Source organism: Eptatretus burgeri, chromosome 13 (assembly GCF_056783735.1).
Source record: "Eptatretus burgeri isolate ZD-2024b chromosome 13, Ebu_testis_v1, whole genome shotgun sequence".
Taxonomy (NCBI): Eukaryota; Metazoa; Chordata; class Myxini; order Myxiniformes; family Myxinidae; genus Eptatretus; species Eptatretus burgeri.
In genome coordinates this window covers 67,789,673-67,817,172 of record NC_140973.1, presented here as the reverse complement: position 1 = coordinate 67,817,172, position 27,500 = coordinate 67,789,673, and the positions used below count along the sequence as shown (strand labels likewise).

The 27,500-nt window shown below is 47.9% G+C and overlaps 1 protein-coding gene and 1 long non-coding RNA gene across 2 annotated transcripts in view; one reads left to right on the top strand and one right to left on the bottom strand.

The window, feature by feature from the left end:
- Positions 1-27,500, bottom strand: part of LOC147014703 (uncharacterized) — a 103,606-nt gene that overhangs the window by 28,517 nt on the left and 47,589 nt on the right. The window contains exon 2 of the long non-coding RNA XR_015050865.1: positions 11,739-11,854. This is a non-coding gene — a long non-coding RNA (uncharacterized LOC147014703). The remainder of the gene's footprint in view (positions 1-11,738; positions 11,855-27,500) is intronic.
- Positions 13,547-19,870, top strand: LOC147014704 (uncharacterized). Its single transcript, XM_085852852.1, has 2 exons — positions 13,547-16,118; positions 16,155-19,870. Exons 1-2 carry the CDS (start codon positions 14,688-14,690, stop codon positions 16,608-16,610), a joined length of 1,887 nt encoding a protein of 628 aa, XP_085708978.1. The 5' UTR covers positions 13,547-14,687; the 3' UTR covers positions 16,611-19,870.

Sequence of the window (27,500 nt, the reverse complement as noted above, 5' to 3'; positions counted from 1 at the left end):
TTACTTTTGCATCACAGGCAAGTTGGTGGCCTCCCTGTATTCTACAGCCTCCTTTTTGGTCAAGCACCCTCTGCCCTCTCTTGGTTCTGTCCGTACCCAGTTTCTGCAGGGAGCGCATGGTCTACCAGTAACCCTCATCTTGTTAAACTCTCAAAATCCAGGCTTACTGTTCACCTCCACTCATTTGTTCCTCTTTTCTCTCAACTGTGGAACCGACTTCACCAGTCTGTTCAGTCCCATTCTTCCCTTCAGGGCTGAAAGACAGCTGTTGACCACTACCTAAAGTCATCCCCCATCCACATTCATGATCCTTCTACTCCAAACGATGCAATTTCCAAGCAACCTCCTTTTCCAGGTTATTGTTAAAAAATATATTCCTCCTCACTTTCACCTCATTTATTTTGGTCATGTCGGTGAGTTTGTTCCTTTTCTGTTTCATCCCCGCATTCCCCCTTTCTCTTACTGCTGTGTTTCATTCAGCTTGTGTGCAGCTTGTTCACCCCATATGTCTTTCTCCCCCTCCCCTCGATCTCATGTCTACCCTGTTTCCCCCTTTCCATTTTATTCCATTCCATTCTGCTCTCGCTCTTCAAAATAAAGCCCTTTTCTAGCTCTTCCATGCATACAAATATATATTTTTGTAAAATTGCATCGAGCACATCACAAATATTCTACTGCCTGCACATCAGGTGTTTCAAAATGAGAGCTCAAACAGTTCCACTTAGGGGGTGTTATCGTTGGGAACTGAATAGCCTGGTTCACTATGCCAATAAAAACACTTTCGTTCAAATTTTATGGAGATTAGCAAACCAGTACATTTTTGAGAAGCTTATGGAATCAGGAATATGAAAATCAATGTTTGCATTTGCACAAATGCCTGCATCGCCGCCATTTTGGATTTTCAAAATGGCTGACATAAAATAAGAATTTCTGAACATCTCAGCTTGTAATTGACATATAAACTTAATTCTAAATGCTGATCCTATGTTTCCATGCCCAAATAATCCAAAGCTTATGTCAAATTAGTGATTGTGAACACCAAAAACCAATAAAAGTAGAAGTTTGTCTCATAGATGATTTCTGAGCTTCCCACTTCTTCAGCTGTTGAATGACATCTTTGTGGGTCAAGACTTGAAGCAGGTGAGTGTTAGCAATTCTGATGCACTCTGCTCCATCACTTGTCCCAGAAGCTGTTTCTGCAGGCTTCCTCTAATTAATTTGCTGGTTTCAAGCAGATTTATTTTAGTTGTGGCATCTCTGTGAAGAACTGTTCTGGGGAAAGTTTATACAGAACCATGTAAGAGTGGACGTGTGCACGGAGTGCTTTCTTGTAGTGGCTGCACTTGAGGATCCGTCTCATTGCAGCAACCCCATATACATCTGCCTCAATTCATGCAGCATCTATGCCAGAATTTTCTATTGAGGCTCCGAGTGCCCTCAGTGTAGCTATCACAGCATGCAGCTCCCCAAGTCTCGGAACAACTTCTCTTTTTAAGTTAGGTCTTGCATCCAGCAACTGTACTGCCTTCTCTTACAGGTGTGTGTCAAAGGTTATGACAGTTGGGTGGTTTTCACCAACTGCCAAGCTCTTCAACTGAGATGCTTCCAACATCACAGTCAGCATGGTAGACCACTAATGTGTGACCTCTGGAAGTACAGGCAAGGCACCGACTTGAGTCAGTGACTGACCAACCTGGGATACTGCTTTGTGATTCACTGTCGGTTGATCTAGACAAAGCAGATACAATCATCAAACCAAGATTGGTTAGTTTATAGAATTCAGCAACACCTGTGGAACACGCCTTGAATTCCTTTGCTCTCTTGACTGAGCCAGGTTTTGGTTTGCTGCAAGGCTCAATGGGTACATGATAAGGGACAACTGACAGATTGTTTTGCCTCACGAACTTCCAAATTGGGTGTGATTGCTACTCCAGGCACATCTGCCTTCTGATACACTGCGGTGATTGTGCCATGTGTGGTGCCTTTGCCATCTACAGTGTCCTCTGCAAAATCTGTATCATCAACGGCGAAGAAGACAAATGTACCATTCTTGAGGAAATGTGGTACATACAATCCATCAAATTGTTTTGTGTTTTCAACAACAGCATTGGCAATTGCTGTTTCTAAGAGCAAGGCATGGCTGCGTGATACGCAGTAGTTCTGTATATGGAGGAGGTCCATCAATGCCCTTGTTCCTGGTGTCATGATGTACAGTGAGTGCCAACCCGATAATGTGTGGGGTTTCTCGTGTGTGTGGTGTCCGAAATGTGTCAGTGGCTTTCTTGGGCATGTGGTACAATTGTCTCCTTGTCTTGAAAGCATACATGATATTGTGACTTATAGTCAATGCTGACATGTCAACTGTCTTGCTCCTCATCTCTGTTTGCAGCTCCTCCTCAGATCCCACCAAAATCCACCATATATGGCTCTACAGCTTGGTCAGGACATCCTCTCTTGTGCAGCATACTGTAATTGCGTGCTTCCTTCTCCTTAATGAAATTGGCAATGCTGTTGCATATTAGCTTAGCTGTCTTGTATTTCATCATTGTGTTGTCCATTTCACTTGTGGCATCTGGCATCAAGGAAGTGTAGACCGTATCTTCTTCGCAGGATTCAGCACAGTAAAGAACAGATGGTTTTCTTCTCTCTTTCTGCCTCACTAACTTCACACTTGGTAACTGCAAGAATTTTGTCCTATAGCCACTGTCGTGTCAGTGTCAGAGTGTGTTTCTGTGCCTCATCACGACCACCAAGCATCAGTAAGTAGGTTTTTTTCGATGCCATTCCTGGGTAGATGAGCTTCATTTTGGGTTTGATATTCAATAAGATTGATCAGCTCAATCAAGCATGGTACATGGTACTTGCTTTGGTAGGTCTGTCTTTGTAGACATGGCCTGGTTGCTGGCATCATCCCTCAAGACAACGAACACATGTCGTGTCCAGCATGGTTTGTGGTATCTTACATTTATTGCTGGGCATCACTTGGTGAGAGTACATTGCTTGGTCTTGTCATCAATACTGGATCTTGGAAAATTTCCACAGCTCATCTAAGTGGAACTCACCATAGGGCAAATAATAATTTTGTCTCTCAAGGGACACTGGATACCATTGACCAGAGTCGCAGGGCCAGGCTGAATGGCAGAGCTGAGCTGTTCAGGGAGCTGAAGCGTAAAACTGTACATGGGCTAAGGGAGGACAAGGACGCCTATGTGCGAGGAATCTGTGAGGGGGTAGAGCATCACCTGTGGTCAGGTGATTCTCGTCCTACTTTCAGAGGAATTTGTGCATTGCATCCCTCCAAGCCCATTCCTCAGTGTACTGCAGTTGGAGCAGAGGGTGGTAGGCTCTTGACAGAGGAGTCCGAAGTGAAGGCCCGCTGAGCTGGTTAATTTGAGCGGCTGTACCAGGCTGATCCACCCGCTGTCGAGTTGGACATCAGGGGTGTTACAATCCCTGTTGCTGACCCTTCAATCAACAGTGGTCCACCTTCGCGTGTGGAAACACAGGCTGCGGTGAACCGGTTGAAATGGGGTAAAGCTCCAGGGATCTGTGGCATCCATGCTGAACTTCTCAAGGCTGGTGGAAATGCTGCACTCGTGTTGTTGCATGCAGTTCTGTGCTCTGCCTGGGTTCACCACCATCTGCTTGAGCACCAGCATCCAGAGCAGTCAGGCTTTACACCAAAGAGGTCAATGATTGACCGTATCCTTGCTCTTCGGGTCCTCACCGAACGCAGATGAGAGTTTTGGCAGGGGCTGCTTGCAGCCTATGTTTATATCTGTAAAGCGTTCGATTCAGTGAATTGGGATGTCCTCTGGAGGATTCTAGGTCTTCATGGGGTGCCACCAAAACTGATCGATCTGATGTCTGAACTCTACTCTGGTACTGAGAGTGCTGTGAGATGTGGTGGTACCATCTCTGACTTATTTCCAGTTGTTACTGGAGTTCGTCAGGGGTGTGTACTGGCCCCCACACTTTTTATCACTTGTATGGACTGGATTCTAAGGAGGATGTCGGAGAGATCAAGCTGCAGTGCATCATTTCGGAATGTCAAGATCTCTGACCTTGATTTCGCAGATGATGCAGTCATCTTTGCGGAGACTTTAGATATCCTTTTGGGGCCCTCGAGGTGCTGGATGAAGAGTCAGAGCTGCTGGGATTACGGGTTTCCTGGGTCAAAACTAAGACCCAGGTTTTCAATGACATCTTGGATGCTGCTGTCCTGCCTGTGCCTGTTTGTGGTGAGGATGTGAGATCGTGGAGAGATTCACTTACCTTGGCAGTGATATTCATATCTCTGCCGGCTGCGCGTCAGAGGTCAATAGACGTCTGGGTCAGGCCTGGCGAGTCATGGATTCACTGGATCATTGCCGGTGATCAGTACCGGTGAGCGCTGCCGGTACCTGTGCGGGAGGACGAAAGTCCGAGTCTTCAGGTCCTTGGTGCTTCCAGTCTTGCTCTATGGATATGAGACTTGGACTCTGACCAAGGATCTGAGACGGAGACTAAATTCCTTTGGTACCAGGTCTCTTCGGAGAATTCTTGGCTATCGCTGGTCGGACCTTGTGTCCAACGAGCGGTTGCTGAGAGAGACTCAAATGAGATTTTTACCTTCATAGTCCTTGAGCGTCAGTTGTGGCTGTATGGACATGTGGCTCATTTTCCTAACGCTGATCCTGCTCACCAGATTTTCTCAGTGAGGGAGTCTACTGAGTGGAGGAGGCCAATGGGCCGACCACGTGCCTCGTGGTTGCAGCAGGTTGATCGGCATCTCAAGGAAATGGGGATGGGCCAGGCATCTGCCTGGGGGGGATGGCCAGACGGAGGCCCCTGGAGCACCGGCGGAAAGTGGATGCAGCGATGCGCTGCTGGCACATGCTCCCATACCTGACCTGACCTGATCTAAGTGCCTTCCCCACGTTTTCAGTTCGAACGGTGAAGAGACGCTGGTCATCTTCTTGACATAAGATGTACACATATTTTCCATCCTGTAATCTGGATCTTTCTTCCACTACATCAAGTAGTTTCTGGTATGATTCTGTTCTGGGATGTTGGACAAGTGCTCCTTTGCTGGCAGTGGACTCCTAACAAAGAATGCGCTGCTTCCAGTCTACAGTGTCCATGGAAGACTTGAACGAGCTCAACTTGCTGGTTCCCGCTTCTTCACTCAACATGACTCAGGCACTGAAAAGAAAGAGGGCCATCACTATATTAACCAAGACCAAGATAACCGTGTACTAGTTGTGCTAACATAAATTTTTACAGTATAAAATTAATTATTGTAAAACGACTGTAAAAATACTGCAAAATTATTGTAACATCAAGACTTATAAACACTGTTGCAACTGCCGCCAGAAGAACTATGATTGTATGGCACAGAATGTGAAAACGATGCAGACTGTAATATTGAATATGACACAGAGAGTGATGATGATGTGTAATGATGTGTCAAACTGAGATAGGACATACATCTATACACACATGCTGGTGTCACTACCAACAATTTGAATGTGCATTTTTTTCATGAAAATACAAACATAATTTCACAAACTTCTTCATTTCTTGGTTTTTGGTGTTCATAATCACTAATTTGACATAAGCTTTGAATTATTTGGGTCTGGAAACATAGAGTTAGGATTTAGAATGAAGTTTCTTTGTTAATTACAAGCTGAGATATTCGGAAATCCTTATTTTATGGTGGCCATTTTGAAAATCCAAAAATGGCGGCGATGCAGGGATCTGTGCAAATGTAAACATTGATTTTCATATTCCTGATGCCATAAGCTTCTCAAAAATGTGCTGCTTTGCTAATCTCCAGAGAATTTGAACAAAAATACATCGTGAACCTGATTAGAAGGTGAGAACTCTTCAAAAATGATGGTTGAGTGTGAAAGAAAATGGAAAGACAACATTGTTTAAAATGCACCATTGGTGAACATAGAGTGCAAAAAATTTACGAATTACTTCATCTCAAACTGCACTCTCAGGAACAGTTCCAGCTGTTGGAAGGACACGCTCGATGAACCTTTTCAAAAGCAAATTCACACAACCTCAACGGTTGCCCTCTTGGAGAAAAATAGGTTTTTTATACCTGGTCAATGCAAACAGAGTGGACCATCTTGTTGAGAGAAATTGCATGTACACTCGTATAGATTTTGAACGTAATCTTTACACACCTGTTACAGAATGACAACCGCTGAATGCACATGCTTGGTATTTAAATATTTTGTGCATCACTCATGTGTGTTAGCATCACTTCAAAGTTGCTTTGTCATTCTCAGAATAAATTAACTTTTATGAAATATCTTTCAAAAGAAAACTTCTGCACACTATCCGCAAATAAATGGCAAAGACCAGGTGCGTATAACAATTATTAAGAAAAAAGAAAAATTGTTTACCTGTTGCGATAATAACCGAAGGACAAGAGGTATGTATACTCACCTCTGAGGATCGAGCCTGGGTTTTAATCCCGACCCAGCTATAAACTACCATCATGGTATTTCACAGGCAGGGTGAGGCATCAATGAGTGTACGGTCCATCAGGTCAGGTCAGGTATGGGAGCATGCGACAGAGTAGCATGTCGCTGCGTCCACTTTCCGCAGGTACTCCAGGGGTCTCCGTACGGCCATCCCCAGGAAGATGCCTGGCCCATCCCCATCTCATTGAGATGCTGATCAATCTGCTGCAACCATGAGGCACATGGTCTGCCCATTGGCCTCCTCCACTCACGAAGCTCTCGCTGAGAGAATCTGGTGAGTAGGATCAGCATTAGAAAAATGAGCCACATGTCCAGACAGCTGCAGCTTATGCTCACGGACTATGCAGGTAACAAATCTCATTTGAGTCTCTCTCAGCAACCGCTCGTTGGACACAAAGTCCGACCAGCGATAGCCAAGGATTCTCTGAAAAGACCTGGCACCAAAGGAATGAAGTCTCCATCTCAGATCCCTGGTCAAAGTCCAAGTCTCACATCCGTAGAGCAGGACTGGAAGCACCAAGGACCTGAAGACTCGAACTTTCGTCCTCCAACACAGATACCAACAGCGTCACACTCCATTACCCAGTGAATCCCTGATTACCTGGCCTGACCCAGACGTCTATTGACCTCTGACTCACAGCCAGCAGAGATGTGAATATCACTGCCAAGGTAAGTGAATCTCTCCACGATCTCAACATCCTCACCACAAACAGGCACAGACAGGACAGTAGCATCCAAGATGTCATTGAAAGCCTGGATCTTATTTTTGACCCAGGAAACCCAGAATCCCAGCGGCTCCAACTCCTCACCCAGCACCATGAGGGCCACCAAAAGGATATCCAAAGTCTCCGCAAGGATGACTGCATCATCTGCGAAATCAATGTCAGAGATCTTGGCATTCCCAAATGATGCACCGCAGCTTGATCGCTCCGACATCCTCCCCAGAATCCAGTTCATACAAGCGCTGAAAAGTGTGGGAGCAGTACACACCTCTGATGAACTCCAGTAACAACTGGAAATAAGTCAGAGATGGTACCACCACATCTCACAGCACTCTCAGTGCCAGAGTATAGTTCAGACATCAGATTGATCAGTTTTGGTGGCACCCCATGAAGACGTAGAATCCTTGAGAGGGCATCCCGATTCACTGAATCAAACGCTTTGCAGAGATCAACCTAGTCTGCAAGCAACCTCTGCCGAAACTCTCATCTGCATTCGGTGAGGACCCAAAAATCACGGACACAGTCATTCATTGACCTCTTTGGTGAAATGCGTGACTACTCTGGGTGCTTTTGCTCAAACAGATGGTGGCGAACCATATCAAGAATTGTCCGAGCAAAGACCTTACCTGGCACTGAGAGCAGAGTCACCCCTCGGGAGTTGTTGCAGTCCTGGTGATTATCCTTCCCTTTCCAAAGAGGGACAACAAGGCCCCTCTTCCAGTCACTTGGGATGATGCCTGTGTTCCAGGCAGAGCAGAGAACTGCAAGCAATGACAAAAGTGCAGCATTTCCACCAGCCTTGAGAAGTTCAGCATGGATGTCACAAGTCCCATGAGCTCTACCCCATTTCAACTGGTTCACCACGACCTGTGTTTCCAACTCCCCTGACATCCATCTCAACAGCTGGTGGGTCAGCCTGGTCGAACCACTCAAAGTAAACGGACCAGCGGGCCTTCACTTTGGACTCCTCTGTCAAGAGCCCACCACCCTCCACTCTAACTGCAATCCACCGAGGGACGGGCTTGGAGGAACACAATGCACGAATTCCCCTGTAAGCAGGATGAGAATCACTTGACCACAAGTTTCCCCAAAGCAGGTGATGCTCTACCCCCTTACAGATTCCTCACACATAGGCCTCCTTGTCAACCCTCAGCACATGGACAGTTTTATGCCTCAACTCCCTGAACAGCTCCGCTCTGCCATTAAGCCTGGCCTTGCTACTCTGGTCAATGGTATCCAGTGTCCCTTGAGAGACAAAATTTTGCTTCACCCTACGGTGAGTTCCAAGACATCTACTGGCAATGTCAAGGATGGTGGGCTTGAAGGCAATCCATAACTTTTCAGGATTTCCCAAAACACCCAGATACCCCAAATCCCTACTCGACCTGTTCGCAAACTCCTCAGATACCCTCTCATCCTCGAGCTTGCCAACATCCAGCCTAGGCTGGGATGGTACCATTTTTAGTCAGTTCCGAAGCAAGTGACTTATAAAATGGGGGTCCATGTCTGTCGATCCGTCCGTCAGTCTGTCCGTCCGTCTGTCCACAATCAATCTTTCGATCATTATTCTGCAACCTGTGGCCAGAATGACTTGAAACTTGGAGGGATGATACTTGGGAGATTCCGCAGAACCTCCCCAATAAAATTTCAGATTTGCCACCAATTGACGTAGTTAATTATTCTAATCAATTAATCTTCAAAGTCCGAAAACTCGTTAGTCAGTTCCGAAGGAAGTGACTTATAAAATGGGGGTCCACATCCGTTTAGTTGATCCATCCGTCAGTCCGTCCATCCATTCGTCCATCTGAACGTCTGTCCACAATCAATCTTTCGATCATTATTCTGCAACCTGTGGTCAGAATGACTTGAAACTCGGAGGGATGATACTTGGGGAGATGCCCCAGAACCTCCCCAATAAAATTTCAGATTTGTCACCAATTGATGTAGTTAATTAGTCTAATCAATTAATCTTCAAAGTCCTAAAACTCATCGACTATTCATAGTTTTTGCTTCTAGTTTGGTAAATGGTTCTTTGGAACAATGTCTACAGCTTGCCTGAGCATTTTTTCCGAATTTTTGTCCAGGAGGAAAGATAATAATGAGTCTTAATGAATATGAAGTTCATTCGGGCCAATTAATCTTCAAAGTCCTCAAACTCATAGACTATTCATAGTTTTTAGTCAGTTCCAAAGGAAGTGACATAAAATGGGGTTCCATGTCCGTCTGTCCGTCCGTCTGTCCACAATCAGTCTTTCGATCATTATTCTGCAACCTGTTGTCAGAATGACTTGAAACTCGGAGGGATGATAGTTGGGGAGATGCCGCAGAACCTGCTGCAATAAAATTTCAGATTTGTTACCATTTGACTTAGTTAATTAGTCTAATCAATTAATCTTCAAAGTCTTAAAACTCGGAGACTATTCATTGTTTTTGCTTCTGGTTTGGTATAATGCTTTTATGGAACAATGTCTACACCTTTTTGCAGCGTTTTTTTTCTGATTTTTTGCACAGGAAGAAAGATAATGAGTCTTAATAACTATGATGTTCATTAGTGCCGGAATAAAAACAATGAATGTTCATGAATATATCCAATGTCGATGAAGTCGGAACTGACCAGGGCCCACGGGCCGTATTTTCTCAAATTTAAGCTGCAACTTCAGAGTTGCTGCAACAAGCCTGTCGTCGGTATTGAGGAACTGAGCATTCTGGTAGGCCCTGCAGTTCTGCATCATCCTCCAGTGACCATCAATGAGCACATGGTCGATCTCCTTTGCCACACCACCAGCATTGGGATACCAAGTCCATTGATGAGCCTGTGGGCACTGAAACCATGAACCAGTCACCCTATGTCCATTACTTCTTGCAAAGTCAAGGAACTTAGTGCTATTCTGGTTCACAGTTCCAGACCCATGGGGACCAACACATGTCTCAAAACCATCCCTATTAGTTCCAGTCGATGCAATGAAATCCCCCAAGACTAGAAGAGCATCTCACCTGGGGCAATGATCAACCACAGACTCGAGCGTGACATAGAATGCGTCCTTCACTGTGAGATCACTCGCCTCTGTTGGAGCATATCCAGAGACGAGGGAAACGACACCCAATGAGTGACGAATCCTTCATCTCATAATATGCTCATTGACCGGTGTTACCTCAATTATCATTGGAGTCAGCTTATTGGACACAGCTACAGCAACTTCTTGTGCATGGTAACCATCAGAGCTACCAGACCAATAGCAGGTGTAACCATCTGCTATCATCACACTACTATCCAGTCTCCGAACGTCAGAGAGTGCTGCAACACTGATGTTCAAGTACTTGAGCTCAGATGATAACAGAGACACGTGATCATCCTCTCTTAGGCATATCAAAATACTCACCTCAATATTGTTTAAAATACACCACTGGTTACTATAGAGTGCAAAAAATATATTGGAAAATGAAGAAGTAGCACACTGAGCATTGAAATAATTCAAATTTTAATTATTTATTAAAAGCCTGACGTTTAAAGAACAAACAAGTTATCTTCCTCAAAGGCGTTGAGAGTGGTGTGATGGTAACACCGGGGTCCATCAGTCGAACGTTAAACTGGGTGTCTCGTCTACCACCAGTTGCTGGATGTTAAAGATCCAGTGGTATCCTTAGGGAAGGGGAGACAAGTTATCTCCAACAACTCGAGCAAATTACAAATGCCTACCCTGACTGATTGGAAGGCAATGGCAAACCACCCACTTTAACCAAACCACCCAAAATAATACGTGCCAGAGAGGGCTTCGGCAGCACCTACTCTCTGTAAATCGTATAATGCATCAACGACGAGGACGACGACGACGTTTGGAAACTTTGAGTTGGGAAAAATGAAATGAACTTTTACTTCTTTTTGAATAGAATTGTTCAAAAGTTATCAAGGTTAAATCTGTTCATTTGTTTAAAAAAGAAAATATGACGTTTGTAGATAATGACATCATCAGCATCCAAAACCAAAAATGGTGGTAAACAGTAAGTTTGGAGTGTTAAACTGTAATAGTGGAAACTAAACAGTAATAGTGAAACAGTGGTAAACAGTAATATCTTAGGCATGTTCAAGAGACTTGTGCGACAATATCCTGAAAATCGATTGAGTTTTGAGGGAAAATGCACTCTCTTGTTAACAACGGACGATCCGCTGACATCAACGTGGCCCAGAGTGATGCAAATGTTATTCGTCTTCTGTAGTTTAAAGGCAAACCAATTTTTAGATCAAATATTTTGAGTGCAAAACATTCATTGCAAAAATAAATAAACAAATAAAGAGGTCTGAATGCCCTCACTAAAAACATGTCCGGGCCAACAAACAGCTACTGACAAGCAAGACCGGGAAACCGGCAGACTTGCACTCTGCAGAGAATTGCCCCGAAGCAGGTAAATATAAACAAACAAAAAAGAATATAAAAAAAAAAAAATCGCCCTTTCTCCTGCGACTTCACACACTCACGAGTTTATTGCTCATCCACATTTCAGCTGATTTAAACTGTTCAACACAATAAAGCGACCTCACCTCATTGCGTTGTGTTCCATAATTCCGTACGATGTCACATTTAGTGTCTCCTGCATCGCCCAGGGGGTGTTGAATAATATTCTTCAAGCCAGGTGTTAAATATGCCCACTGGTCCTCTGGAAAAAAGAAAAAAACCTTGAAAATATGCACGGTCATTAAAACAACCGATGACCTCTCCAGAGCTTATCCACATGCATTTTGACAGAAAAGACACAACAGCATTTGCTAATAATCAAAGGTGCTGTTATCTTCGTGAAAATAGCGTATTTTGTATGAGATCTAGCATCCTGGTAAACAAAAATAGGGTCAACCATCACTTTTCGAGCTGAGAATTTGCCACCAACTCATTCTCTGTCCTTTTGTAATATAACAGGTATACTCTAATGTGTACATGTATGTATGTTACTCACAAAGGTCCTTGGCATCCCAACAAAAAAATGTTCATATATATATATATATATATATATATATATATATATATTTATATATATATATATATATATATATATATATATATATATATATATATATACACACACATGTGTTGGTAAATGAAGAAGTAGCAGAGCAATAAAATAATTAAAATTTAAATTATTTATTGAAAGCCTGATGTTTCAAGAACAAACGAGTTCTCTTCCTCAGGGGCATTGAAAGTGGTATGCTGGTAGCAACATTAAGTTGCATTTGGAACAATTCGCATAATGGTTTGGTTTCAAGTCCGCGCTAATCCTCAATAAATTTGAATTATTTTATTGCTCAGTGTGCCACATATTGATCTACAATATGAATCCACAGCTGCAAATCTTCCAACATACAAAATATATACATATATATATATATATATATATATATATATATATATATATATATATATATATATATATATATATATATATATATATATATATATATATATATATTGTTGTGGTTACCAGATTCGCAAACCACCATTCAGGTCCCTTAGGTGAGGTATCTCGGTAAGTACATGTGTAGTTAGGCCCAAACCCGTTGTCTAGTGGGAATACATGTCATTTATACGTGCTGCGACTCTTCAGGATAGCCGTTTTTCTTTTACTATCTTTATTTTGGACCAATCGCCATCACCACAACCACAACATCAACCACCAACCACAACACCGCTTCACCACAACCGCCACGACCTTTACCGTCACAACTCGCCACCATCGCATCACCGTCATCTCGCGCCACTCATGGGCACCGATGCTGGACTCGTGTAGGGCGCACGTTGAACAGCGTGTACAAAATCACGGATTTTCTGCTTCAAAAACGGATCGAAAACGACACACGCCCACTTTTTGCCGTCCAATCGGTGAGCGAGGGGCGAATTGGCCCCGCCCCCAGGGCGATCGATATATGCAAATTTGTGGATCAAAAAGCCTTCACGCCCACTTTTTCTCGGGCCAATGGGGAGCGAGTTGAAAGGTCAAAGGGAGGGGGTCAAAGGCGAAGTTACGGGGGGATAAAAGGACGGTGTTGGTCAGTCAAAAGAGTAGTAAAGGTCGGAACGAGGCGAAGGAGTCGGAACAGAGAGTCAAGACTTCGCGGGCGGTGGAGCTGCTCGTCGTGTGCGTTGAAGTCGGAACGGAGGGGACGAGCTGTGGAGAGGCGGCGAGGGCGGACGAGGGGGTGCTCGCGTCGTGCAGGGAGCTGCACCCCTGGGAGGCCGGCAGCGCGACCTGGCCGAGGTGGAGACGCTCGTCGCGCACATAATAAAGATCCTCTATACCCCGAGCATCAGCAACCCACTCCTGTTCCCCCCCGCGCTGAGATAGTGCGACCAAGGGGCCCCGTTCCCACCCCCCTGCCAGGCACTGTCCACGAGGCCCGCGGGTTGCGGGGCCATCGCCGCTCCGCGTCTCATCACCAGACGGGTAGGCCCGACCAGGTCTCGGCCCCAGGCCTACCTCATTCTTGAGGGTATTTCTTTTCCTTGGTTTTGGGTATGTGTTGTCGGCGCCGTCTGTGAAGTAGAATTGTATAAGTGTTGCCGTGTGCTCGGTAGTCGGTATTAGCTCTGCACTGTGTTTTCACTTTTATATTTGCTTTTTATGTAAATGGAATTGTGTTTTCTTTTTTGTGTGCATTTGGTGGAATTGTATTTGTGTGCTTCCCGTGTGCCGAGAATAAATGTGCTTTATTGTTGAACTGTTCTCCCGCTTCGCTTCGTCTTTTCCTCCATTGAATCCCCATCTTGCTTCACGTAAAGGGTTGGTAGTGGGCTGAATACGCCCGATAATTAATCGAACCGTCGAGGTCGACGATAACACCGCTCGGTTATTCTGATAGTACGGAACGGGTCGCTTAAGTGGCCCGTGTCCGAAGTCGACCTGCGGCGAGGTGCGATCGCCCGGTCTACCCTCCGCGTGGGTACTTAGGTAGTTCGAATTTGGCGAGCAACCCTATCCCACGCGGGGGCTGATTGGCTCGATCGCGGTGAGACCGAAAGGTCCACCCGTGACTGGTTCCCGGCGTTAGTCCGAGAGGGTCACGACTGGATTGTCCGTCCGGTGGGCGACGTGCCGCGATTCGAGTTACGTGGCCGTTCGCACGCCGGCGGGCGCGAAGACCGCAACACTGGTGTCAGGTCGTGCGATACAAATTCATCGCCCTCCTCGCGGCACTGGTATTGGAGAGCGGGACAACAGGCTCTCCTGTCTCCAGCGAAATTCACGGGAATCGGTCCAGGGGTGAGAGAAGCGACCCCCGATTCCCTCCAAATTACGAGCGAGCTAAATTAACCCTTCACGAGAAGCAAGATGGCGTCTCAAGGCGAGCGGGAGCCGGGGGTATTAGAAATGTATATGTGTAATAATGTAGAGTCCATGGTCCAGGATGGAATCCCCGAGCAGGAAATGTTGATTGTGCAGGAACACGGACTCGCCCAACTGAACCCAGGGCCCGAGGTGGGTGCGGCAGCGGCCGCAGTGTATGACACCTCCCCCCCCTCTCCACCAAGACCCTTCCCCAACCCCTGCCGAAACGGCTCACTTGAGTGCATCCGACATGGCCCAGCTATTCACCATGCTGGCACAAATGAATGCGGCAATGACAAATGAAATGAAAAACGAAATGAAAGGCATGAACAAACAAATGATCGAAAAGATGGATGCGAATATGAAGAACGAAATGAAAGGCATGAACGAAAAGATGGATGCGAATACACAAAAAATGGATGAAAAGATGGATACAAATACAAATGAAGTGAAAACGACGATGGATGCGAATACACAGAACATGAAGGAAGAAATGAAAGAACTACGGGGTGAGACGCAGAACATGGGCCGAAGCCTGCAGGCGGGCATGAAGGCCGTGAGCAGGGAACTTAAAATGGCGACTCCACGTGTGGGAGCAAACGAGCTGGGTGGGGGTGCAACGGCTGACAGGCCCGCGGTGGAGGCGGGTGAAAAAATAATTCGTGGAACGTGTTGGGCGAGGGTCGTGACGATGACCAAAAGGGAAAAATTAAATGGGGAGACCAAAACGTGTGAGACGAGACACGAGGTGACGACAACAGAAATAATAGTTGAGACAAGGGAGGTAAAGGGTGAAGAGTTGGCAGAGACACGGGAGATGGGAACGATAGAGGGAAGACTACACGAGGAAGACGGGGTAAGTGACGCACACACACACACGGAGGTAGTGGAGGACAATGGGGTTGAGCTGGCGGACTGGGTAGAGACCCAGTGCGAGCACCTGGATGGCCTCCTCCAGGAACGAGGGGAGGGAGTATGCCCCCTTGAGGTGAGTCACGACCAGGTGAGTTCGGTCGTGCTTTGCGAGGTTGAGGGGACGAGTGCTGTGGACGGGTGCACGGAGAGCTTGGGGGGTATAGAGGCCCCGGAGACCCTTGTGGGGACTCGAATCCCCAGTGTAGTTGTCCCTGTGTGTGTGGTGCAAGGCGTGAGTGCGTCCCCGTGTGTGGAAGCGACCCCGTGTGTGAGTGGTGTGGTGGCGATGGTGCCGGAGTGTGTGCTTCCCAGCGCACCGTGTGTGAGTGAGGCCGTGTGTGTGAGTGAAACGGCCAGTATGAGTGAGGCACCACGTGTGAGTGGTGTGGTGGCGATGGTGCCGGAGTGTGTGCTTCCCAGCGCACCGTGTGTGAGTGAGGCCGTGTGTGTGAGTGAAACGGCCAGTATGAGTGAGGCACCACGTGTAAGTGGTGTGGTGGCGATGGTGCCGGAGTACGTGCTTCCCAGCACGCCGTGTGTGGATGAGGCACGGAGTATGAGTGAGGAACCGCGGGTGAGTGCCCCCGCGTGTGTGGATGAGGCACCGCGGTTAAGTGCCCCCGCGTGTATGAGTGAGGGACGTTGTGTGGAAGAGACCGCGTGTGTGAGTGTCGCCGTGTGTATGAGTGAGGTACCGCGGGTGAGTGCCCCCGCGTGTATGAGTGAGGCACGGTGTGTGGATGAGGCACAGCGGTTGAGTGCCCTCGCGTGTGTGGGTGAGGCACCGCGGGTGAGTGCCCCCGCGCGAGTGAATGGAGCACCACGTGTGAGTAGTATGGTTTGTGTGAGTAGTGAGGCACGCGTGAGTGAACGGCCGTGTGCAAGGTCGCTGTGTGCCAGGGAGACCGTGTGTGTGAGAGAGCGGTATGTGAGGGAGATGTCGGTTGGCATGCGGGAGCACGCAGCCGCGTCTCCCCGTGTGAATGTGATGGTGTGGACTGTGTGCGTCGTAACACGCAGGTGTGCGTGGGTTGAATGGAGACGGAGACGGCGACATGGGAGAAACGAAAGCCGAGTAGCGGCTGTAGTTGTTTCGAGGACCGTGCCGGGTTCACCCAGCAGTGAGCACGCGGTTCGTGCTGTGCAACGCACGAGACCGCCACGTGCTCGCTTGCGAGAGTGAAGTCCCGGTCCGGAAACGCACGCGGTGGATTTGCCGATCCCGCGGACGGACAAAGTTTAGGCAGGACTACGGATTTGGACCGGACGGGTTCTCCACGCGATCGTGTGTGTTAAGCTCCAACGGGCAAAGCACATGTGTTCGCGTGGGGAACCCCTCGAGACGTGTGGCTTGTGTTTTTTTTTTTTTTTTTTGCGCACGGTGACGTCATGGCTGCACGTGTGGTTGGAATCCGGCAGGAGGGGTATCTCTGCCGGATGGTAGCGTCCAAGGAGGGACGAGGAACACGTGCAGCTGCATGACGTCACGGGCAGGTGTAAAGTGCGCGAGCTCTGAGTTGCCGCGCAGGTGCTGCGCATGAAAAAAAAAAAGAAAAAGCAAGCCTCACTTTCGGGTGTACAGGATTCCTGGGCAAGGGGTGAAAGACTCCCTGACCTGGGCACAGGATGGAAACTAGTTAGGGGGAAGGGTTAGCTTAGCTAGACCGACTTCATGGGGCAGGGGTAAGTCCTCATGGAGTCCGTGGAATGGATTAGTTAGAGGGATTGTAGCCAGATTTAGGATGGGAAAATGGGAAATAAAATGATTGATTTGGAGACCGTGACAGACTTGTGAGTGTGTAGAGGGGACGTAGTTTAGCTACGTAGTGTTAAAAGGAACGTGCTGTAGTATAAGGGACGACGTGGGAGCACGAGTTAGTTAGGGGAGGTAGTTAGAAGGATGGCAGAGTTCAGCGGTGAGTGTGTTGAAGAGTTGTGAGGCGAGTACGTGTACATGTTGAGTGAGTGAGGCCAGCGGGTCTGTGTGAGTGGAGCGAATGGGGAATGCATGGTGCGATGAGTGATTGGGGGGAGGAGTGACTCCCACCCAAGGGACCCCGGGGTCAGTGTAGAGTGAGTTAGCTGGGTTAGTCAAATTGAAAAATGGAGGTCGTTTTGTTGTTGGTGGGAAAGTAGGCTCGAGACCCATTTGGAGGGGTGCAGGAGCCCTGTTGACGGGCTTGGGAGCGTGGCTGCGAAAGGTGAGTATCGCTGAGTGGGTACCCCGGGCACCAGGCTAGTCGGCCGCGGTAGGCCAAGGGCCCATGGGGGGCCGGGATAGAGTAGTGGGCACGGGTGCGCCTGCTTGGTGCGGGGGCCCGGGGCGCCATTAGCCGCGTGGGCAGTGTTGTGGGCACGGGTGACCCTCGGAAAGGGGCCCGGGAGGCCGGCCTGCCACGTGTGCGTTTCAGGGGAGGTGCCATGGGGGGCACTCCCCGGTGTTAGGGAGCTGGTAGGCTCGGAGGCAGTGTAGTGCCCGGGGGTGCCATAGCGGGAGATTCGGCAGAGGGTCGTGCCTGCCAAAGGGAGCCACGTGTCCCAGCCAGGAGACCGTGTGAGGGCACGGAGAGAAAATTGGGGGCGAGGCCCGAAATTGTGAGGACACCAACACAGGCGACGGGAATCTGGGTTTATAGAACCAATAGTTTAAGCGAGAGGCACTTGTTGAAAGCCCCGGGGTAGTTTAGCAGTTAAATGGATAGGGTAGATTAGGAGATGTACCCCTCCGCACCATCCATCCCCTCGCTCTCGTTGTGGGCCGCTGGACCCACTTGGGTTATAGATCGCCGAACTCTGGAGAGGCCATTCTGAGGCTTCGTTGGGCCTCGACACAGGACGTTAGCTCTCCCTTGTTCCCCTCCGGGAAGGGAACGTAGGGGTTGGGAGTAGGCTAGGTGACAGTATAGGTTAGCCGAACAAGGACGATAAAGGGGGTTAGGGGACGATTTATAGTGGGGAAGTAAAAATAAAAACAACAAAAAAAATAAGTTGGGGCTAAATTGGGGTTTGACAAATTAAGGGAGTGGGTATGTACAGTGACAGGCAAAGGCGATAGGTTGGGAGGGAGACAGGTAGGTAGGTCCGAGCCCGCCTTCCAAGTGGCCAGCACCACCGCACTCCCTCCACCAACCTCCACTGAACGGCAAAGGCTAGCCAACTCCATCGGCTGGCCGTGTTTTTCTTCGAGGCGGAGGCCGGCCAACTTCATCGGCAGCTGTTGTTGTGCTGCAAGGCCTGTACCGGCCAGTTCATCTGCTGGCTGTTTTCTTCAAGGCCTGTGCCGGCCAGTTCATCTGCGGGCTGTGTTTGCCTGCAGCGGCCTTCTTCTGCGGGCTGTGTTTGCCTGCTCACCTTTGCCATGCCATGCCCACTGCCCACGTTCACCAGCCCCGTTCAATTTTTGCTTTGCCCCCCCCTGTTCATTTCCATGTGCGCCAGGATCAAGGCAACAGTTTGCAAGCTGCGAGAACTGCCCTGTTGGCAGCTACAACACGGGCCTGCAGTGGCAGCCCGTGCACCGTGTTTGTGTCCATGCATCCATTCGTTGTGCTCATTGCGTGTGCCACTTGAGCTGGCACGGAGACTGCGTTGTGCAGCCCAAGCACCGTTGTGGTTCACTGAGTTCAGTTCAAAAAGGAAGGCCTTGGACTGCGTGTGAGCAGCCAGCCACGTTCCCTGTCACCTGCATTGTTTGAGTCAGAGACTGCATGTGGGCAGCCTGGCTCCCTGCTAACTGCTTTCTTTTGCAGAGTTCAATGATCCTGGGCCATGGTTTAGTGTAAGATTTGTAAGTTAAGGGTAAGATGTACTGTAAATATGAGTGCGCCCCCGGCATGTCTGTCTAGCGCCGGCAATTTTATTTAAGTCGTCCGTGTGAGTGAGTTTGTTTAGATAGTTACGCAGCCCTTAGGTTATTTATTTTGGGGACACGAATACCATGAATGTCGCACTCAGGGATCCGTAGGTAAAATGTACTAGGGGAAAACTACACATGATGGCACACGAAAATTTGACGACTCGGGACGAGTCTGTAAAAAGGGAAGGGGGTAGTGTTGTGGTTACCAGATTCGCAAACCACCATTCAGGTCCCTTAGGTGAGGTATCTCGGTAAGTACATGTGTAGTTAGGCCCAAACCCGTTGTCTAGTGGGAATACATGTCATTTATACGTGCTGCGACTCTTCAGGATAGCCGTTTTTCTTTTACTATCTTTATTTTGGACCAATCGCCATCACCACAACCACAACATCAACCACCAACCACAACACCGCTTCACCACAACCGCCACGACCTTTACCGTCACAACTCGCCACCATCGCATCACCGTCATCTCGCGCCACTCATGGGCACCGATGCTGGACTCGTGTAGGGCGCACGTTGAACAGCGTGTACAAAATCACGGATTTTCTGCTTCAAAAACGGATCGAAAACGACACACGCCCACTTTTTGCCGTCCAATCGGTGAGCGAGGGCGATCGATATATGCAAATTTGTGGATCAAAAAGCCTTCACGCCCACTTTTTCTCGGGCCAATGGGGAGCGAGTTGAAAGGTCAAAGGGAGGGGGTCAAAGGCGAAGTTACGGGGGGATAAAAGGACGGTGTTGGTCAGTCAAAAGAGTAGTAAAGGTCGGAACGAGGCGAAGGAGTCGGAACAGAGAGTCAAGACTTCGCGGGCGGTGGAGCTGCTCGTCGTGTGCGTTGAAGTCGGAACGGAGGGGACGAGCTGTGGAGAGGCGGCGAGGGCGGACGAGGGGGTGCTCGCGTCGTGCAGGGAGCTGCACCCCTGGGAGGCCGGCAGCGCGACCTGGCCGAGGTGGAGACGCTCGTCGCGCACATAATAAAGATCCTCTATACCCCGAGCATCAGCAACCCCCTCCTGTTTCCCCCCGCGCTGAGATAGTGCGACCAAGGGGGCCCCGTTCCCACCCCCTGCCAGGCACTGTCCACGAGGCCCGCGGGTTGCGGGGCCATCGCCGCTCCGCGTCTCATCACCAGACGGGTAGGCCCGACCAGGTCTCGGCCCCAGGCCTACCTCATTCTTGAGGGTATTTCTTTTCCTTGGTTTTGGGTATGTGTTGTCGGCGCCGTCTGTGAAGTAGAATTGTATAAGTGTTGCCGTGTGCTCGGTAGTCGGTATTAGCTCTGCACTGTGTTTTCACTTTTATATTTGCTTTTTATGTAAATGGAATTGTGTTTTCTTTTTTGTGTGCATTTGGTGGAATTGTATTTGTGTGCTTCCCGTGTGCCGAGAATAAATGTGCTTTATTGTTGAACTGTTCTCCCGCTTCGCTTCGTCTTTTCCTCCATTGAATCCCCATCTTGCTTCACGTAAAGGGTTGGTAGTGGGCTGAATACGCCCGATAATTAATCGAACCGTCGAGGTCGACGATAACACCGCTCGGTTATTCTGATAGTACGGAACGGGTCGCTTAAGTGGCCCGTGTCCGAAGTCGACCTGCGGCGAGGTGCGATCGCCCGGTCTACCCTCCGCGTGGGTACTTAGGTAGTTCGAATTTGGCGAGCAACCCTATCCCACGCGGGGGCTGATTGGCTCGATCGCGGTGAGACCGAAAGGTCCACCCGTGACTGGTTCCCGGCGTTAGTCCGAGAGGGTCACGACTGGATTGTCCGTCCGGTGGGCGACGTGCCGCGATTCGAGTTACGTGGCCGTTCGCACGCCGGCGGGCGCGAAGACCGCAACAATATATATATTGTTACGTCTGAGGGGGGGGTATGCATTCAAAGGGTAATTAGGATGTTTAATTAGGTATGCCATGCTGTTCGAGTTGTACCAGGATCTCGATGTAATAAGTAGCAATTCAGTGGTGATAAGTTGTCTAGTAAATGTCCATTTCTTCAAGGGGGAAATGATAATTGTCACGTAATTAGATAGGGAGACGGGTTAGGGTAAGTGTGTCTGCGTAAACCCTTTTAGTATTCCCTGGAGGCTTGCCGTGACGTAACAGGACAGTGCTGCGGATGGCTCCGCCCCATGATCACGATTAGCGGAAGGCGACGACGGAGGGCCAATAAAACGGCTCGATTGGAAGTGACGAGGACTCGAGGATAAAAAGGTTCTGTTTGGGGAAAAGGGGTGGAAGAAGAAGATTGATAAAGAAAAACCGTTATGGTGGAGGCTGTTGGGCTCAGAGCATGCTCGATTGTTGCGCTGGTTCGTTCCTGGATTCATCGTGTCTCGTGGCCTTGCTGTGCCTCGTGCCTCACCTCGGTTGGCTCTGGGGTTCTGCTGGCTCGGAGTACGGGGTCGAACGGCGGGCGGACCTGCCTCCCTCTCCTGCTCGCAACTTGGCGCCAGAACTGGCTCCCTGGCGGCTGTGAGCGGACTTGGGCCGACACCAGGAGGTCGACAGCTCCACGGTGTCTCCTGCCCCTGACGAGCGCAACGCCAGCTCGTCCGACGTCATTCCAGGCACTGTTGTGTCTACACCACGGGCCAGCCTGACCACCAGGACCAGCTACGTTGTGTGTGTGTGTGTGTGTGTGTGTGTGTGTGTGTGTGTGTGTGTGTGTGTGTGTGTGTGTGTGTGTGTGTGTGTGTGTGTGTGTGTGTACCTGGCGCCTTAGAGGGTTTGAGATTTGTATATCCATTGAAATTGTTTGTGTTTTTCCCACGCCCAAACCCACACCACCATCCCGTCGAATCGCCCCGGATCCCTCCTCTTGCCGAGCCTTATTATTTCTGGTTGGAGAAATAAACAATTTGCCAGAAACTGTCGAGTTTGATAAAGGGTAATCCGGTAGTTAGTGCGCCAAAGCGGCGGGGTCCAGCCCAGCCAATAGAGCAATTCGATTATGGCCGAGGGGGTCCAGAACCGGAAGAGACATTACACCGATACCCACGGGGGCCTTTTATGGGGAGGTGTTTCCGGTGCGGGCGAAGAGGACACATGCAACGATATTGCCGGTACCCGGCGATGGAGAGACCCTCCAATAGACTTTCAAGCCCAGAGAGGATGAATCCTCCTGCTGAACCGCCAGGTCTAACTGAGGTGCCCTTACCTTGGTCGAGTCCGGAGATCACTGTCAGGGGTCGGGGAGACTAGATCGGGCTGAGCATTTCGGGCCATGCTCGGCTGGTGAGATTGTGGCGAAGTGCCTCCTTTGGTGAAAAAAGTGAATTGTGGGAAAATTGGCATGGGTTTGTAAGTTCTGCTGGGTTTATGAGTGACAATAGGGACAGTGGGTAATTGGTAACAAAGCGGGCACGAGTGGCTGTCCAATGGCCGGTGCATGGATCGGGTGAGAAGTGCTGTGTGAGTTGTTTCACGTTAAGAAGTGAAATGTATGGTGCACACATTGATTTTTTATTGGACATGGTGTGGTAACAGGGAAGGTCATGGTCGGTGAAGTGTTAGAAATGCAGGTGTCACATGTAAGGCCAATGGGGTGGGGGGAGTCATTCAGGTTTTGTGGGTGGGGATGATGTGCTTGTCCACAGGGATTGCTGAAGCTCACGGTGAGCGGGAATTGCGACCCCCTTCAAGGAGATTCACCCCTGGTGGCTAATGGTGACAGTGTCTGGAGGCAACTGGGAGAGGGTCTGGTTGGGCGACCAAGGCGGGTAGGACCTTGGCAACCCAGGAAGGTCAGAGGAGCTAGTGAGACCCGATCCAATGTGTTGTACGGGATTAGAGCTGATGGCTACCAGGGGGGTGGGAATCAAAGGGAGCGGGTCGGAGAAACGTCCGGGTTGGACTAAAGCTTACCTGTGGGCATGGTTGCACCTGAGATGCCCCCATCATCTTGTGGTAACCCACCCCACGGCCATGACGGGATTCAGCCTGCATCGTTAAAATGGGGACCATGACCTAGAAATGTGATGATGACCATGGTGTGAGTGTTGTGAAGATGTGTGAGTCCCACTTGATCCCACACAACTTGACATGTGCAGCAAGGGCATGATGTCCGCAAAATTTTGGGGTCAAGCAAATTTGAAAATTGGCTCCCCAGGTAACGCTGGGTCTATTAGCATCCACTGGGGGACGCGGTCAAGTGTAAATATCCCGTGAATAGTGTCGTTAAGGCTTAGAGTAGGAATGTAAAGTATAAGTGTTGTGTTTTTGTGGAACCTGTTGTTTCCCCTCCCCAGATCACTGGAAGAGTGTTGGACAGGAGCGATGATCCAGAGGATGGAGTGCAACTTCGCTCAGTGCTCTCATGTGATAAAATAAAAAAAAATAAAAAATGAATGATTGTTTAGGCGAGGATAAGGCCATAAGGGGGTAGTACATTAAGCAGGATAGGTAAGTTAGCTGCGGCTCGCTGCCCATTGCCCCTCCTACTTTATTTTGTTAGGTTAAATAGGTGTGAGTCAGTAAGTGTTAAGGCTGGTACGGTAGCACCTGTGATATACCTTGCAGGAGCTGCGGTAACAGAGGAGGGGGCAGTGTTACGTCTGAGGGGGGGGGTATGCATTCATAGGGTAATTAGGATGTCTAATTAGGTGTGCCATGCTGTTCGAGTTGTACCAGAATCTCAATGTAATAAGTAGCAATTCAGTGGTGATAAGTTGTCCAGTAAATGTCCATTTCTTCAAGGGGGAAATGATAATTGTCACGTAATTAGATAGGGAGACGGGTTAGGGTAAGTGTGTCTGCGTAAACCCTTTTAGTATTCCTTGGAGGCTTGCCGTGACGTAACAGGACAGTGCTGCGGATGGCTCCGCCCCGTGATCACAATTGGCGGAAAGGCGACGGCGGAGGGCCAATAAAACGGCTCGATTGGAAGTGACGAGGACTCGAGGATAAAAAGGTTCTGTTCGGGGAAAAGGGGTGGAAGAAGAAGATTGATAAAGAAAAAACGTTTTGGTGGAGGCTGTTGGGCTCGGAACATGCTCGATTGTTGCGCTGGTTCGTTCCTGGATTCATCGTGTCTCGTGGCCTTGCTGTGCCTCGTGCCTCACCTCGGTTGGCTCTGGGGTTCTGCTGGCTCGGAGTATGGGGTCGAATGGCGGGCGGATCTGCCTCCCTCTCCTGCTCGCAACTTGGCGCTAGAACTGGCTCTCTGGCGGCTGTGAGCGGACTTGGGCTGACACCAGGAGGTCGACAGCTCCACGGTGTCTCCTGCCCCTGACGAGCGCAACGCCAGCTCGTCCGACGCCAATCCAGGGACTGTTGCGTCTACACCACGGGCCAGCCTGACCACCAGGACCAGCTACGTTGTGTGTGTGTGTGTGTGTGTGTGTGTGTGTGTGTGTGTGTGTGTGTGTGTGTGTGTGTGTGTGTGTGTGTGTGTGTGTGTGTGTGTGTGTGTGTGTGTGTGTGTGTGTGTGTACCTGGCGCCTTAGAGGGTTTGAGATTTGTATATCCATTGGAATTGTTTGTGTTTTCCCCACGCCCGAACCCACACCACCATCCCGTCGAATCGCCCCGGATCCCTCCTCTTGCCGAGTCTTATTATTTTTAGTTAGAGAAATAAACATTATTAACTCAGTGAAAAGCGACTCGTTCCACCTTCCTCGTCCCGTTTGCGGTAGAGCGATGAAAACCACCATCTTTGGGTTATAAAAAATAAACCGCCTCCATCATTTCGGCTCATTCTACGTTAGCGGGACTGTTCAAGTCCCGTGGACGTCACAATATATATATATATATATATATATATATATATATATATATATATATATATATATATATATATATATATATATATATATATATATATATATATATATATATATATATACATACATACATATACAAACATGCGGAGTGTGACTAGCACTCCACCGATCACCATTGGACTCACTCCACACCAAAGCTGTTAGGGTGTTGGACTCACTCCACACCAAATAATCCTGAAATCTGGATCGGTGTTGTGCTCAGGTTTGTGTATATATTTTAATGAGATAAAGCACATAATGTATAAATATGAATATATATATATATATATATATATATATATATATATATATATATATATATATATATATATATATATATGGTGGATCTGAAGGAGTATATGTCACAGTTAATTGTAAAATTATAGAGGCTGCCATCACCACTATAATATTATATTTTCCCTGCAATGTTTGAAATGCAGAAGACTCCAGTTCAAAAATGTTAAGATTTATTGCCGCATCAGATAAAAAAAAAACCATAATGCCTCAACAATGTGAGGCTGGTTTCATGTCATCATTTGTGACTTAATTTATACGTCGGGCATAACCCAGCCTATTTGATTTATTTACGTCTGTTATCCTGATAACGTCAAAATTATAACCGTTCTTGAAGTAAGAATTGGGAGACGTGTATTATGAAACGGCATACCTCTGAACGCCTCTGTCGTTGTTGCCGTGCGCGTGCAGTTCGAGAATTCAAATTTGTTCGCTTTCGCAGTGGCATAATGTTTCTGGTTTCAAAGCTGTTATAACAGGAGGAGAATGTGTATGTTTAAAAATTCAACGAATACGAACATATTGTATTTTAAAAAACCCTAGCGTTTTTAACCCTGAAGCTTTTGTTACGATTAATGTGCCGACGCTCTATTCGAAAGCCATTTTTTTTAATGGAAATTTAATTATTATTTTTTTTTTTTATATATATATATTTTTTTCATTTTTATGGAAAGCCACTTAGCGCATCCTGGAGCTGAATGTTAGGTATATATGTGTGTAAAGTTTCATCAAGATCGGTTCACTGGTCTAGGAGCTTATTGGTTACAAACAAACAAACAGACAGACAGACAGAAGGACTGCCATTTATATAGTAGATATATATCCAAATTAGTATTTCCAATGTTTAAATGAAATTGCTCTGCTGCTCAAGAGAAGGGCACTTTGCTGCTGGCTGCTATTGTGTGGTTGTAATTAAATAACTCCTGCAAGACAATTGCAACAGATGCCTTGTTGTTCAAGGATGATTATATGACAGCATAAAACGGAATGTCGTATTTTGAGAATCTGGTAACTCAATGGTGAACGTCAGGTATGCTCAAAGTAAGAGGCTTGTGTCTCCATTCACTCGGCCTCTTCATATTTTGTCTTAACTTTGTTGTCACCCTCTCCTTCTCACGGCTGGCCTCGTATTCCCATACTGCAATCATAACCTGAGTGTGTCAACCCCCCTCCCCCCTTCCCTCCCAAAGTGGCAATGTCTGCAGTTCCCTTTCTCAAGCTTGCCACCCCCTCCCCTCCCCATTCACGCTTGCCAGATGTTTAGCTCTCCCATGTCTTTTGCAGTCCAGAAGAGTATAAACGCAATTGCTCTGTGCGTTTTGAGCAGAAAGAGGATCACATTTGTTATTGCTTGTCTTGTTATCCTTTTTCCCATGCGGATGTTTGTTGTTATATGTTATTTGATGTGTGCTGTAACACTGACTTGGCCTCATGACCATCTTTCCTCAGTGCAGAAGTGCTAAGTGAGCTGAAAAATAAATAAATAAATAAAAATGGCAGTTCCTTCGGAACTGCTTGTGAATGAAACTGTGGATTGTTTCGCAGATATGAATGTGAAAATGATTGCAATGTCAAAATGGTAACTGTGCAAAATCGAATCGCTTTGGAGTTGGTACTTGCTCCAAAAGGGGAGTGCCTCTCCTTTTGTTGGATTTCAATGTTGTATTTATAGCTCAGACAAATTATAATAAGAAGGAGGAAGAAGAAGGAGGAGAAGAAGAAGAAGGAGGAGAAGAAGAAGGAGGAGAAGAAGGAGGAGGAGAAGGAGGAGGAGGAGGAGAAGAAGAAGGAGGAGAAGAAGAAGAAGAAGGAGGAGAAGAAGAAGAAGGAGGAGAAGAAGAAGAAGAAGAAGGAGAAGGAGAAGGAGAAGAAGAAGGAGGAGAAGAAGAAGAAGGAGAAGGAGAAGGAGAAGGAGAAGGAGAAGGAGAAGGAGAAGGAGAAGGAGAAGGAGAAGGAGAAGGAGAAGGAGAAGGAGAAGGAGAAGGAGAAGGAGAAGGAGAAGGAGAAGGAGAAGGAGAAGGAGAAGGAGAAGGAGAAAAAGAAGGAGAAGAAGAAGAAGAAGCAGCTAACATTCATATATATTAAACAGATGATGGAATCTTTTTCTTGACTAAAAGGGATCTTTGGAACATCGTGGAAAAATTTAGTGATTTTTGT

What these genes read in the sequence shown, in the direction of transcription:
- LOC147014704 (XM_085852852.1), top strand. Translation starts at nt 14,688, where the DNA reads ATGACACCTCCCCCCCCTCTCCACCAAGACCCTTCCCCAACCCCTGCC. An exon ending in TCGCCGTGTGTATGAGTGAG is followed by an intron (nt 16,119 to 16,154) that starts GTACCGCGGGTG and finishes TGTATGAGTGAG; the next exon opens with GCACGGTGTGTGGATGAGGC.